Below are 15553 nucleotides of genomic sequence, written 5' to 3'. Positions count from 1 at the left end.
TGCCCTTAACGAGAAGTTCCAAACATGCAGTATATGCAAGTTTTCTCCACTGTACAGATATTTCTAAATACTAATAATTACATTGACAGCAGGATGGTTGACCTTTTGTATTCATTTACTTCAAATCTGACTTCACAACTATACTTAACTGGTGCCCTGTAGCACAAGCTACTTCAAAGGGGAAATGAACCTTCCTTCCATAAATGAGAAACCAGATGTTGGATCCTGATTCTTTTGTGATCCGAGGGTTCTCCGGAAGTCAAGAGTGAGGTGATAAGCTTATTGCTTATTGTCGTTTTATTAAGTGTTACAAGAATGGAAAACGGACAAGAAAGATGAACTGAAAGAAGAAGGAAAAGACAAAGGAAAAAGCAGTTGTATTCATCTCATACTCGGGCCAGAGATAACAAAATTCCAGTGATAACAATTAACCTATAAAACAGCCAGTTTCAAGTGGGCTGACACCTGCTACTGAAAACTAAGATGTTTCTCAAAAAATACAGAAGCAAGTGTACCCTCATTATTGAAAAATTCACATGTATATAGGTGACTATATAAAAATACAAGCAAGCATATAAAAATTAAATTACAAGAAGATACAATAATAATTTTATACCCCAATCCAACAGATAGGGAGCACATCAATGACTCAGCTAAATGTAGTATCTTTCCACTTTGAGACATGCTTGTACCCTGCTTAACTGCACAGATCTTCGATAAACATTACTTTGTTATTGCAGAAGATTGTGGTAGACTGGTAGGTCGGATGCACACATATCTGACTTACAGCACTCACATTTCTGATTTTTGCAAAGATGAAGAGACATGGTGTGAGCAGGTCTTGGCACATGGGCTCTCTATAGAACAGTCCAGGGAAGATTAGTAAACCACTGCCTGTAAAAGAGATCCTTGGGTTCAGCTGACAATATTTTCCTGTAACTGCAGGAAAGCTGAACAACTGGGCACTGCACAGTTGGACCCTACGAAGAGATCACCAAGTGTTCAGTTGCAACAGCAGTGCAGGAGGTTAGAGGCGAGGTGTGCTTTGATTTACAGCCCTGATGAGTAAATGGGTCAGGGGCTTCCCAGTGTACAGTACAAATAACCACCCAGCCCTCACATAATGACAAATTGAATGGAAACAGAAGTATAAACCCTGCATAGCATGATGGATAATCTACATTATTATTGATAGTTAGTTGCTGCACCAACCCATACATTTTTACACTAGGTTTATAACTAGTGACCAGTATGAACAGGTATGGGATCACCATGCAGTTTAGATCCTTCACACCAACCGTGTGTGCACTACAAAATAATTATTTTCCAAAGCACATTTTTGTTTTACCCACCTTTGAGCTCTGACTTTTAACATCATTTATGGTAACTTTCTAGCCATTTGAGTCTTCCCACATTCTCAGCTAAAAAGGGTCATTATAGACTTATCTATAGGCCACAAAACCATATCATAACATATAGGAGCAGACTTATGCCATTCAGTCCATTGAGACCGCCCTGCCATTCCATCATGGCAGATTTATTATCTCCCTGCCTTCTCCCCTTACCCTTTGACACCCTTACTTATCAAGAACCTATCAACCTCTACTTAAAATATACTCAATAACTTGGCCTTCACAGCCTCCTGTGGCAATGAATACCACAGATTCACCATTTTCTGGCTAAGAGAATTCCTTCTCATCTCTCTTCTAAAGGGATGACCTTCCATTCTGAGGCTGTGCCAATATAGGAAACATCCTCTTCACGTCCATTTTATCTAGGCCTTTCAATTCGATAGGTTTCAATGAGATCGGCACTCATTCTTCTAAACTCCAGCGAGTACAGGCCCAGAGGCATCAAACCACTCCATATACATTAACCCTTTCATTACTGGGATCATTCTTGTGAACCTCATCTGGAAACTCTCTAATACCAGCACATCCTTTTTTAGACTAGGGGCCCAAAACTACTCATGGTTCTCCAACTGTGGTCTGACCAATGCCTTATAAAGCCTCAGCATTACATCCTTGATTTTACATTCTAGTCCTCTTGAAACAAATGCAAACAGTGCATTTGCCTTCCTTACCCGCCAACTCAACCTGCAAGCTAATCTTTATGGTTTCCTGCACAAGGACGTCCAAGTGCCGCTACACCTCTGATTACTGAATTTGTTCCCTGTTTAGAAAATAGTCTACACCTTCAGTGTATGACCATACACTTCCTATCTGCCCCTCCACCGGTCTTTGTACTGTCCCCAAACTTGGCCAGTAAGTCGCCAATTCCATCATCCAAAATATTGACATATAACGTGTAAAGAATCGGTTCCAACACCAACCCCTGTGGAATATCTAGATAGATATTTGTTATTTCAGTACTATTTGCATAGTGTAGTAAATATATGGTTTGAATTAAGCATTCATTGTTTGTGTACATAATTCATTTAAGGTCATATGTAAGAAGCGCGTGAATGGCACACGTCATTACGAACCCGCATCCTGAGTGCACACCTCACCAAAAGTAAAACTAATGTACACGAGTGATGCCATGTTTCTCTTTCAATTGGTTTTATGTTTTGGAGTTACAAAACTTTGCAATATATTACCAACAGGGCTGTTGTGTTGGGGCCTGAGCACCCATGGTCCTGCCCGCTGCTCCGTCAGAAACCTGAAGTCAATCTAACATTGAAATTTCCATCAATGAATTTTCAGAGAGGTTGCCTGTGAGTAACACGGGAAGCCAACACCTTTTCACACTGTTGAAACTGCACTGCTCCACTCAGCTTGTCATTATGCAATACAGTTATTTTTGTTACGTATTATTTAGAGATACAGTGTGGAATAGGACTTATGCACCACCCAGCAACCCACTGATTTACAGGGCAATTTTCAATGACTAATTAACCTACTAACCTATTAACTGCTTGTCCTTGGACTGCTGGAGGAAAGCGGGGCACCCAGAGGAAACCCATGTGCACATGGGAAGAAACTTTCAAACTTACTTACAGAGAACGCTAGAACTGAACTCCAAGCTCCGACGCTTCAAACTTCTTTGTTGCATGTTGCACCTTCCCCAACACACCACAGCAAATGTGTAATGTATGTAAATGTATATGACAAATAAAGCTGAGCTTTGATCTATTATTTATAAAGAAGCAGGTTACTGTTAGTTTAGTTACTTGTGTCCTTTGGTAAATTCACAGCTCTTCTACAGTTTTGATCTGACAGGAGAGTTTAATTAAGATTTTTAGTTGGCAGAATTTCCTTAAAAAACAGCTTTCACTTTAATACTAAAGCCCATTAAATTGTTATCTCATTGACAGCTGACATTAGTATGATTGGCACTCCAAAGAGATAATTATATTGATGCACTTGGAAGTCCATTTCATAGTTTTGAAAGCACGCTGTTAGAACTGATTGAAGATTGCTTGATTTGACTCCATAGAACTCAATTCTAGCATTTAATGCAATAATTTGGAAAATACCCAGCTCCCATTGAATGACCTTTACGATTATGCTGAATGGAGAAAATATTACCAGAAGAATAATAATTTAATTTAAAGTTTGCACTTTGTTATTAGAGGGTACAATTCATTGCAAAGATGTTACTTAGATTTGTATTCTACTATCTTAGTCACTAAATCATTGCTGTGAATTAAACAGGATATTTTACAATGGGGTAACTTTAACCTGGAGAAATGATGTGAAAAATTCGATTTCAAGTCATTATTTTTCTCACAATGGCTATAATTATTTGTACTTGCAATTAATGGTTGCTTGTGAGAATTAAATGGTAAATCATGATCACCCTCTGCTAAATTTTCTGAGGATTACTGAGTTGAGGTTAGCTTGGAAGATGATTATTTAGCATGTAGCACTTCTTCCTCCTTCCTTTCTTAGCCCGAAACGTCAACTGTTTATTCCCTTCCATAGATGCTGCCTGACCAGCTGAGCTCCTCCAGCAAAGTGACAAAGTGTGTGTGTGTGTGTGTGTTCGCTCATGTACCTCACGTAGATGATTTGTTTTGTCTTAAAGTATGTTGTGTAAATATTCACTCATTATTATATTTATATAATTTAGTTATATGTTTACAAAGGATTTACTTTATTGTTCAGAACTGTGTAATATGCTTGACTTAAGTGTGGTCAGGACACCATCTTGTGGTTACAGGTTTAAGTACAAGGATCTGGTTCAGAAATCAACAGTGGCTGTCTTTTCAGAATTATTAGAGCAGTCAAGGCCCAGGATGTCCATGAATACCCCAGACAAACTCTTCACAGTAATTGTTTGGGTGTAACAGATTCAGTACAGTGATGACAAGATCAAAATGGAAGGAGCAGCGATTAGACTGTGATGCAAAAAGATCAGAGAGAATGGCATAAATTTTGAGAGCAATGGCAAACGTCAAATAAGTTACACGGGGAAGAGAGGAGAGACTAAAGGTTGGATATAAATAAATATTGCCTAATGCATCCTTTGAGATTGCTATTAATCTTCATTTTTACGAATCCACACCCATCCTTTTCAATGCCATCTCTTCAATGAAAGTGGGTCGAATAATGTAAGGATTTCTGAAATGTATTCTGAGTAATGTTTGATCTATTAGAAAGAGAAGAATAGTTTGGAAGAGTTGGGTTTGTTGGTTTGTGTGATTTATGGCAAATAAGCTACCTCTGAGTTTGTGAGCTATGTGTGGACGTTATAAGTGTGTGTAAAGATTGGTCACCTGAATGTGTAATGATGAGAAAATATTGAAGTACATTGTACTAGTTTACCAGACTGGATATTGATTGGGAAGTTGTCAAGGTGGGGGGTAGGGGAAATGGGTGGTTGGGGCAGGAGCTAAGCTATGAATTTAGTATCTTGGCCGCAACCTGTTCCCAAACATAGGGAGCCTAGGGAGCTTTCCTCTGGGAGTTAAAGGATAATTTCCCTCCTCCTTCTGTTCAGGGATAACGCATTTATTGTTTCTTTTTAGCACTTCTGCATGCAAAACCAGATTATAGAGCCTAAGCTGTCTACAGAATATGTTTTATTTAAACCAATAACTCTAGCTGTTCCCGGTACAACATATTGAAAGCCATATCACGTGACATGCTGAATTCCAAATGGTACTCTTACTTTTATACACCACAGTCCCTTAAAATATAAATAATTATATGCAAATCAAAGTGCAGTGGTTTATTAATAACAAACGCATTTCCTTCCCAGTTTACAAACACCCAGTTGATGTGAGGTCTGAACATATGACTGAGCCTTCGGCAGTGCAGTGGAATGGACTTGCCAGCTACTCTAAGGCCATAAGACATAGGAACAGAAATAGCTCACTTGGCCTATCAAGCCTGCTCCGCCATTCCATTATGGCTGATTCATTATCAGTCTCAACCCCATCCTCCTGCCTTCTCCCTGTAACTTTTGACATCCTTACTTATCAAGAACCTATGAACCGCTGCTTTAAATATTACCCAATGACATGACCTCCATTGCCATGTGCGGCAATGAATTCCACAGATTTACCACTCTCTGGCTATGGAAATTCCTCCTCATTTCTGTTCTAAAGGGGCATCCTTGTATTCTGGAGAAAACAACAGGGTTTAAGGCATCTTCTGCTTTGTGGGCAATTGGCTCACAGCTGCATTTTGAACTTGTGAACGGATCGGGTTACAAACCGACCACAGGAGCAAAACCTAGAGAAGATCTGTACACAGTTATCTGGCTATAATTTCAGTAAACCTTCTGACCTTCTTGACCTCAGAGATCCTCAAGTTCTAAGGTGCATTTGTGATCCCGAAGGTGCCCTCATTCTGGCTGGTCTCCTTCTACAGACTATGCGTCATTCTCTCGGATTTGGATCTTTTGTATGTCCTAAACCAGCGTGCTCATCACAAGGATCTGTTTTTGTCTGCGTCCCTGTCACGCTCCCAAGCACATCTTGCTAGGTATGCTAGGATAAATGTATACAATATACACCCTGAAATGCTTTTTCTTCGCAACCATCCACAAAAGCAGAGGTGTACCTCCAAAGAATGAATGACAGTTAAATATTAAAACCCCAAAGCTTCCCCCCCCCCAGCTCCCCTCCCTCCCATGCTTAAGCAGCCACAAACAACAATCCCTCCTCCCCCCACCGGCAAAAAAAAGCATTGGCACCCGCTGCCGAGCACGGAAGCATGAGCAAAGCAACAGCAAAGACATAGACTTGCAGTTACACCAAAGACTACATTGTTCACCCGGCATTCGACATTCCACAGGCTCTCTCTCCCCCCAGACAAGGGAGAAAGAGTTGTCTCCATTTCCCAGAGAGAGGGGACTCATAACAAACAACTCGCTAATTTATGATGTTAAAAGTCCATTGCGTCATTTTTTCCGAGCTCTGTGCCCAAAGATCTCAGGGCTCTGGGCACACAGCCAAAGATCTTCCAGATCCCACAACACCGACCGGGACACCAACCCTCGATCCGCCCGTCTCCGGAGCCCTGAGATCCTAGGCCTCCAAAGTTGAGCCGAGCTCTTGGCGTGCCAGACAACGGCCAGTTATGGAACCCCGAGAGTGGGTCCCACTCCCACAAAGAACCATAGTCAACATGTAACTCCAGGTCAGGGTCTTCAAGAGAACCCTGAAAGGGAAAAATAAAGATATTAAAGATGAAAATAGAGCTGTTTCCTAAGATGCAAGCAAAGGAGTCGTCATTAGGCTTCATTGTCTCCTGCTAAGCTCCCAGAACATCTACAACCTCTGCATCTAAATGATCCTCCATTGTCTGGTGACCATGCCACCCGCAGAGTTCCTTCCACTACAGGCCATGCCTTCTGTATTTAGGATGTTTACCATCCCTTCTGACCCCTCATTTTCCTTATTTCTGCTCTTCCAGGCTTGCACCATCCATCCACTTTTAACAATATTAGCCATTGAATTTTAATCAGGATACACTGAGGTGGAGTGGAGGCATTACTCCATGTTTATTCATTTTTATTTAGAGATATAGCACAGTAACAGGCCTTTCTGGCCAAACAAGCCCACAGCGCCCAGTTGTGTCCAATTAAACTACTAACTACTAACCGCGCAGCTTTGAAAATGGGGGTAAAACCGGAGCACCAAAGGAATCCAGGAGGACATATAAACTCTACAGACAACAGCAGGAACTGAGCGGGGATCACTAGCACTGTAAAGTTTTACTCCAACTGTAGGCTACCGTGCTGCCCAATGGCTGATGAATTTTGCACTGCTTGATTCTTGTCCATTAAGCACATCTCCACCATGTGGAAAGCTCATCTGTTCGCTTGGTTGGATGGAGCAGGGCCTCATTAGAATAGAGACGTGTGACAAAGTGTGCTGAACTCCATTGTGAATCGTCATTAGATACCGGTTCCTAAAGAAGGCAAGAATTATAAAATTGACCTCAGAGCCTCTTTGATCTTCCCTGCAACAGTGTACGCACCAATCACGTATGCCACTAGGGGGCGACAGTAGTGTAGCAATTAGCACAATCACTTTCTAAAGTAAGTACGTGTTTGGTACAGCATTGTGGGCCGAAGGGCCTGTATTGTGCTGTAGGTTTTCTATGTTCTATGTTCTAATCACTTTACAGTGCCGGCTGTAAGATCAGGGTGCGATTCCTGACACTGTTTGTAAGAAGTTTGTATGTTCTCCCCATGACCACATGGGTTTCCTCTGGGTGCTCTGGTTGCCTCGAATGTTCCAAAAGACGTACAGTTAGGGATAGTAAATTGTGGGCATGCTATGTTGGTGCCACACTCAAAATGCTGCATGAACTTGGGAGGTCATTTCGGGCCGAGGTGTTCTTTAGGACTGGAATGGAAGGGGGAAGATGCCAGAATTTTTTTAAAAAATGTGTGGTGGGGGGGGGGGGGGGGGGAAGGATGACTAGCTGGGAGGTGATAGGTGAAGCCAGGTGGGTGGGAAAGGTCAAAGGCCAGAGAAGAAGGAATCTGGTGGGTGAGGAAGGGAAGAAAGAGGGGCACCAAGGGGAGGTGATAGGCAGGTGAGGAGACGAGGTAAAAGGCCAGAGTGGGGAAAAGAAAAAGAGTGAAGGATGAAGATTGTAGAGTCATAGTCATAGAAAAATACAGCACAGAAACAGTTTATTTGCCTATCTAGTCTGTGATAAACCATTAAAGTTGCCTACTCCCAGAGCACCCAGACTACTCCCCTCCATACCCACTGCCATCCATGTACCCATCCGAACTTAGTGGTAAGCAAAAAAACTATTGGAAGGGGAAATTGATGTTCATGCCATCAGGTTGGAGGCTACTTAGACGAAATCTGAAATGTTGGTTCTCCACCCATGGCCTCCCATTCTGCCTCATTGTAGCAAAAGGGCCAACATGTCAGAATGGGGATAGGAATTAAAATGGCTGGCCACCAGGAAGTTCTGTTTTTAGCCAATGGAGTGGAGGGGCTCGACAAAGCCCTACCCCAATTTATGCCAGGTCTTACCCACGTAGAAGAGGCCACGTCATGAGCACTGGATAGAACAGATTTTGCAGGTGAGGTGTTGCCTCGCCTGGAAAGACTGGGGCCCTGAATGGAGGAAAGGGGGGAGGTGACTGGGTAGGTGAATGTGCAGGTGCAGCATTTCTGAAGCTAGGATATGTGGCAGGAGGGAAATTAGTGAGGAGGGACAAATAGACAGGGGAATCACCGAGAGAGCAATCTCTGGAGAAAGTAGAGAGTCGGAGGGCAAGAAGTAAAGGTGTGTTTGGGTGGTAGAATTCCAGTGAAGGTGGTGGATGGTGCTGAGTATGATGTGTTGGATCTGGAGGCTGATGGATGACAGGTTGGTGAGGACAAGAGAAGCTCTATCCTTATTAAGGCAGCAGGAAGATGGGGTGAGTGTGGATGTCTGAGAAATGGAGGAGATTATTGCTTATCTATTTCCATAGATGCTTCTTTATCTGCTTAGCTCCTCCATCATGCTGTGTGTGTTGCCCTGGATTTCCAGCATCTGCAGAATCTCTTGTGTTTATGTTGGCGCCAGAAGTGTGGCAACACTTGTGGGCTGCCCATAGCAATCCTCACTGATTTGTTTTGATTGAAAGCAATGTATTTCACTCGATGTTTCGATGTACATTGGGTGTTTGTCAATCTTTATGTATCATTTTCATAAATTCTCTTGTTTCTTTATTTTACTGTAAATGCCTGGAAGAAAATGAATCTCAAAGTTGTAAATAGTTACATATATGTACTGTGATAATACTTTTACTTTGACTTTGACTTTTTAGTATTTAATTATTCTTGCAGCTACTAAGTTCTATATCGACAACCTCAGGCAGTATAAATGCAGACTTGTTCTATCTCAATCATATGTTATGCCTTTGTAATTTGCTGAATACATCTTCCTGTTGGTCCTCTGCAGTGGTGAGTAGATACATAGGATGAGAATGAATCTAACCCAGATTCAGTAAATTGGAACCACAGGCTGGCAGCCAAAGTTGTAGCAGGACAATAAACTGATACTAAGGAAGAGATGGTTCATATACAGTGGAGACACATTCTGAGGAAGGGCAAAGAAAGCAAATCGAGGCGTCCATAGGTAACAAAGGAGATATAGAAGAAGATAAAGGTGATTATAAAAGAACCAAAGGGAATTGAAAACTAAAAGGCAGAGAGTGCAAAAGTAAATAATTAGCTGCCAGCATAAGCTAGAACCCAGAAGTGTTCTATAAGTACATAAATGGCAAAAGGAGAGTACATGGAGAAGGGGGACCTATTAAGGACAAAATGGGAACCTGCACATGGATGCTGACCACAATCTTAAGGTACTAAATGTGTACTTTGCACCTACCTTCATCAAGGAAGAGGGTCTTACAAGGCATTAGTAAAGAAAAAGCTAGTTGAAGCACTATGTATCTCCATAAGATACAGGAGCAGAATTAGGCCATTTGGCCCATCAAGTTTGCTCCACCATTTCATCATGGCTGATCCAGTTTCCTTTTCAGCCCCAATCTCCTGCCTTCTCCCTGTATCCCCTCATGCCCTGACTAATCAAGAATCCATCAACCTCTGATTTAAATATACCCAATGACTTGGCCTCCACAGCCACCTGTGGCAACAAATTCCACAGATTCACTGCTCTCTGGCTAAAGAAGTTTCTCCTCATCTCCATTCTAAGGCTGGGTCCTCTGATCTTAGACTCCCCCACCATCGGAATCATCCTCTCCACATCCACTCTATCAAAGCCTTTCAACATTTGACAGGTTTCATTGAGGTCATCCCTTATTCTCATGAATTCCAGTGAGTAGAGGCCCAGAACCATCAAACACTCCTCACTAGATGGGTTTAAAATTGATGGTATGGAAAGAAGAAAAGTTAGCTGAATTTAAGTAGACCTGTCAGTAGACCTAAGGATCAAGGAACAACTTTAATTGGCATATATATTTACATGTATTAGGTATTTGCTATGGTCTGTTTGCATGACATGCAACAAAAAACAGCAACATTCAACAGTCCTAAGAATAAGGAATTATATAAAAAATTAAGTTGGAGGTTAAAGTATGGACATGGAATAAAATGTGCATGAATGCATAAATACGAGCATGTATTTACAGTGTAAACAGCATTATAAACAGTGGGTTAGAGTGCAGCCAGTGATGGAGGAAATAGATAGAGGATATGGGGGCAGTAAACTAGAATGGTTGACCAGATAGACTGCCTGGGGGAAGAAAGTTTTAAAATGGCATGCTATGTATGTGTTAATAACCTTAAGTGCTTTCCAGAATGGGATGCATCTGAGAAAGCTTTTGAATTTGGGAGGAATGTGTGGGAAAACATATATTTCAATACTATTTGGATACTAAGGTGATTTTGGAGGACTGGGGAGTGTTAAGTGTTGTTCCCTTGTTCACAAAACGATTTGCAGAAGTTTTTCGATAAGATGCTTATCCTCAAGTTGAAGCAAGTGGCATAAAGAGGATATTGGATACATAGATGCACAGTTGGCTAATTTATGCAATAGCAGATCATGGTAAAAGGCTGTGTTTCAAAATGGAAGGAAAAATATAGCATTCCCCAGGGATTAGTGATCAGATCACTGCCTTTATTGATCTGCATTAATAACCTAGACTGGAAGCGCAAGCTGAAATTTCTGAATTTGCAGCTGACACAAAAGTTGGCCATATTGTGAAATGTGAAGTAGAGAATGATCCACTGCAGCAGTGTATAAGCAAACAGGAGGAATGGGAAATAAAATTAAAGGTGAGGTGTATAAGCAAATGGGAGGAATGGGCAGCTGTATGGACAATAAAATTCAAAGTGAGGTGAAGAAAAATGAAGAGATCAGTATAGAATAAAGGATACTGTTCTAATCTGGGCGCAGGGTGTCTCAGTACACAAATCATGGAAGTGGCAAGGTAAATAGAACAATTAATAATGCATATGCAGTTCTGCACTTCATCAATCAACACACAGATAAAAGAGCAAAGAAGTCAAGCTGAACCACCATAAAATTTCATGTCAGCCTCAACTGGAATGTTGTGTTCCATTCTGGTTGACTTACAGTATTTGAGGGATGTGAAGGTTTGTGATTTGCTAAAGGAACTGCAGCCTTCAGGGATGAGAAGGATAAAGGGAGATACGACTAAAGCATACAAAAAGGGTAAGGGGTCCAGACTGAGTGAGTAGGAGGGCAGTAGATAGAAGGTCACAGGTATAAAAGTGAATGCAAGATGTGATGGAGACGGATGTCCCTGTGGCTTTTGAGGAGGAACTGGATAAATATGTGGTGATGGAAAGGATGGGAAATTGGAACACGTTAAATCACTTTTTGAGACCCAATATGAACACTTCCAGGTGATTAACCTCCTTCAGCTCTAACCATTCCACTATTCTGTGACTCATCTTCATTGCATAAGATCCTCATTATCCCTTGTAATATCCTTTCCTTCACTGCCTGAAGGATTATCAAGGCTGACCAAACTCCATATGGCAACTTGGTGTACTCAGGCAACACATGGATCCCATTAATTTTCGGATTGTTTTCATTGTCCCTAAATCCACATTCAGCTGCGCATGGGCACAGGAGAGATCAACTTTGTTATGGGTTTCAAGACTAACAATTTAAAGAATAAATGGTTCTGTTTAGGGTCACAGGATTGAATGGTTTTGTCTGTCGCGAGTACCACCATCAATATGGTGCCCAGTCATGGTGTTTGAGTACCACCAGCAGGCTATTTGTTCTACCATACATGGTGTCTCCAGCTGCATCTCAAGGTTATAGGGTGGATGAATGCAAATTGTGTGCCTTGTAGCTAACCATATCCCTGAAAAAATGAGTGAAGCAATGCTTATATTGTGTCAGAAGCTTCCACAGACTCTCAGATTCTTTGCTAGTGTTACAGGTCACCAGCCAATCAAAGTGCCAGAGCCCATAGTTTGCCATCAGTATTGACCAGCTCAAGACAACTGGCCATCATTATTGGCAGTTTTCTCACTATGTGCTTTCAGTTGACCTCACATATTATTTCCCCAAGAATGTGTAAACTCTCCCAGGAATAAATCTGTGCATGGATCTTATACGCAAAAATAAGAGATTGTTTTGGTGATTAGAGAGAAATATTGCCTAATGTTTTCATGGATGCTTTAGCATTTATTATTAGAAATAATTTCCCACTCAGGATCAATAAAGTACTTAAAATAATAATAATGATAATAATAATAATAATAATAATAATAATAATAATAAAAGCAACAACAACAATTATAATATTATTATTATTATTATCATTATTATTTACCTAGAGAATTTGTCAAACTACATGTAAATATAGTAGTACAATTATTGTTTCATATTATAACACAGAAAGGGATTTTATTTAAGAGAATTTACCAGAATTTAGTAGATGTGTTAATATACTGTAACAGTTTTTATTCTACATTATAGGATCATTTTTGTGATAGCTTGATAAAAGCATTTCTGATAAAATAAAGGGAATTTTGCAACTCTGTTGAACTTGAAAGACTGCTGGCTAGAAATTCATTACTGATTGATAGTAAAATACATATGGTATGGTCCTATCAGTGCACTGCACTGTACTTCGGAATAAGATTTTCTTGATTATATCACAAGTTTATCATTATAAACCAGAGGTGACTCTCTAGTCTCTAGCCTCCAGGATTTCTGTTAGTGGGCCCATTGAAACTATTGTCTGCAAATGCTAGCATTAGTGCAACAAACAGCTTACTCAGGAACTCAGTAGGTCAGGCAGCATCGATGGGGCAGGGAAGAGTCTTCCCTCCTCATTCAGTTGCAATGTAAGATTTGTGTAGTACTTGGCACCAACAGCCTCTTCCATCTGTCCAGTCCCACCACCAGCAACAATACCACCTTCCATTTCCTGCACGATCACTGCTTCATTGTCGGTTATCTCTCCTACGATGTGCTGTTTGCACTCAAAAGTGCTTCCACTCATTCAACACATTGAGTCCACTTGTAACCGTCTACCACATCCACTAACTCATCACTTCTCTGCTTTAAAAACTATTTTGTCCAACAAGGGTGAAAGAGTCAATAAAATGCAGAATTTAAATTTATGAACATTGGCCTATGGAAATATTTGCTCGAAGGAAGGTTCAGATAACCTAGGCTTATTTTCAGAAAAGGTCAAAAATGGATAACTACAGTGTTCAGAATTTTTAGGGATCTACTGTATGTAGAGTTAATGGAAAAGATCTTTGAAAAGGAATCAAAAACCAATGGCCGTAGATTAAATGAACTGGTAGAATGCACTGAGGAGGCTGAAAAAATGTAATGCACTTCTGCCTGTTAAGGGCATGAAGTTCTGAAAGCAAATGGTGCAGGCAGAAACATTAATCTGTTCTCAAAAATATTGTACTCCTTCCTCATCCACCACCTTCTTATCTGGCTTCTCCTCCCTTCCTTTCCACTCCTGATGAAGGGTCTTGGCCTGAAACGTTGACTGTTAATTCCTCTCCTTATATACTGCCTGACCTGCTGAGTCCCTCGAGTATTTTGTGGATGTTATCCAAAATTATTTGGGTGTGGATTTAAGACGCCACAGTAACATGGTAGTGCAGTGGTTTACTGTACCAACAGCTTAGGTTCAGAAAGCAAATAAAAACAAGCCAGACTGTTGACTGGGGGAAAGAAGCCTATCAAACAAGTTTCAGCAAGTAAAATGTGAAGGGATTGGTGCAGTAAGCTTGAAATCTATACTCAGTGGCCTGTACACTGGCTCATTAATGCAAATATCTTATCAGCCAATCATGTGGCAGCAACTCAATGTGTAAAAGCATGCAGGCATGGTCAAAGGGTTCAGTTCTTCACACTAAGTATCAGAATGGGGAAGAAATGTGAATTAAGTGACTTAGACCATGGAATGATTGCTGGTGCCAGACGGGGTGCTATGAGTATCTCAGAAAGTGATGATCTTCAGGGATTTAAAACAGTCTCTATCATTTACAGAGAATTGTGCAAAAAAAAATTAAAAACAACATCCAGTGAGTGGCAGTTCTGTGGGCGAAAATGGCTTGTTATTAAGTGACATCAGAGGGGAGTGGTCAGACTAGTTCAAGCTGACAGGAAGGTGACAGTAACTCAAATATCCACGCATTACAACAGTGGTGTGCAGAAGAGCATCTCTGAATGCACAACATACCGAATCTTGAAGTAGACAGGCTTGAGGCAATAGGGAAGGCCACAGACGTACACTCAGTGGCCACTTCATTAGGTACAGGAGGTTCTTCAGAAAGTGACCACTGAGGGTACACTGTAGTATCTATCTGCCAGGTATGTGGCTTTGAATTTACCAGTGTCTCACCGTTTTTGTTGCAGCCCCCTGTGAAGCCAGCGCTTTCTTCTGTCACAGCAACATGTGCATCAACGGCACATTGGTCTGCAATGGTGTGCAAAACTGTGTGTATCCCTGGGACGAAAATCACTGTAAAGGTAATTGCCTTTCCCCTTTTCTTCTTATTGTGTTTTCTTTGCAACCTTACCCCATTTTAAATGGGTATATGCTATTAAAAAAAATACCTTTGAAATGCAATCAGCAATTTGATTAACTGCAACTCCAATGTCCCACAAAACAAGAAACATTTGGATTCAGCTCTCCTTGACGCCCTTGACAACTTTCAAATACAGTTTCTGCAGCGCTGAAGTATTTTGCTAATAGGATCTACAAAATAATTGTAATACTTACACTTTACTAATCTGTAAATTGTATTGTGCCTACTAATCCCCACTAATGCTGGCCTTATGAAGCAACACTAAAATTTACACCACTGAATGCTTGCATTTATATAACTGATTGCTGTATCTATCTCACTATCAGCAATAGTATAAGAGCTGATTAAGTTCAAGCCGACAGGAAGGTGAAAGCAAGTCATATAACCACACACTACAACTCTGAATGCACAACGTGTCAAACTTTGAAGAAAATTTGCTACAGTAGACACTGGGAATCCTGTATGTTTACACCTTCATTTTGATCTCCTGGAAAGAATCTGTGTGGTGGCTCAGCAGTTAGTACTGACCCCCTACAGATGTTCTGTATCAATCCAATTTTAGGACAGGCGCTGCCG

At 41.0% G+C, this 15553-nt stretch overlaps 1 protein-coding gene across 2 annotated transcripts in view; it reads left to right on the top strand.

Annotated features, from left to right (window-relative positions):
- neto1l (neuropilin (NRP) and tolloid (TLL)-like 1, like) overlaps nt 1-15553 on the top strand; it is a 640883-nt gene that overhangs the window by 596387 nt on the left and 28943 nt on the right. For both annotated transcript variants that reach the window (XR_012099689.1, XM_073051771.1), the window contains exon 8: nt 14805-14918. Coding sequence is in view for 1 of the 2 variants with exons in the window: in XM_073051771.1 (XP_072907872.1) it covers nt 14805-14918 (114 nt within the window). In the remaining variant the exon portion in view is untranslated. The remainder of the gene's footprint in view (nt 1-14804; nt 14919-15553) is intronic.

The sequence above is a fragment of the Hemitrygon akajei genome, chromosome 1 (assembly GCF_048418815.1).
Source record: "Hemitrygon akajei chromosome 1, sHemAka1.3, whole genome shotgun sequence".
NCBI classification, from domain to species: Eukaryota; Metazoa; Chordata; class Chondrichthyes; order Myliobatiformes; family Dasyatidae; genus Hemitrygon; species Hemitrygon akajei.
The sequence above is the reverse complement of the archived record's forward strand: the minus strand, read 5'-3'. Positions and strand labels throughout refer to the sequence as shown.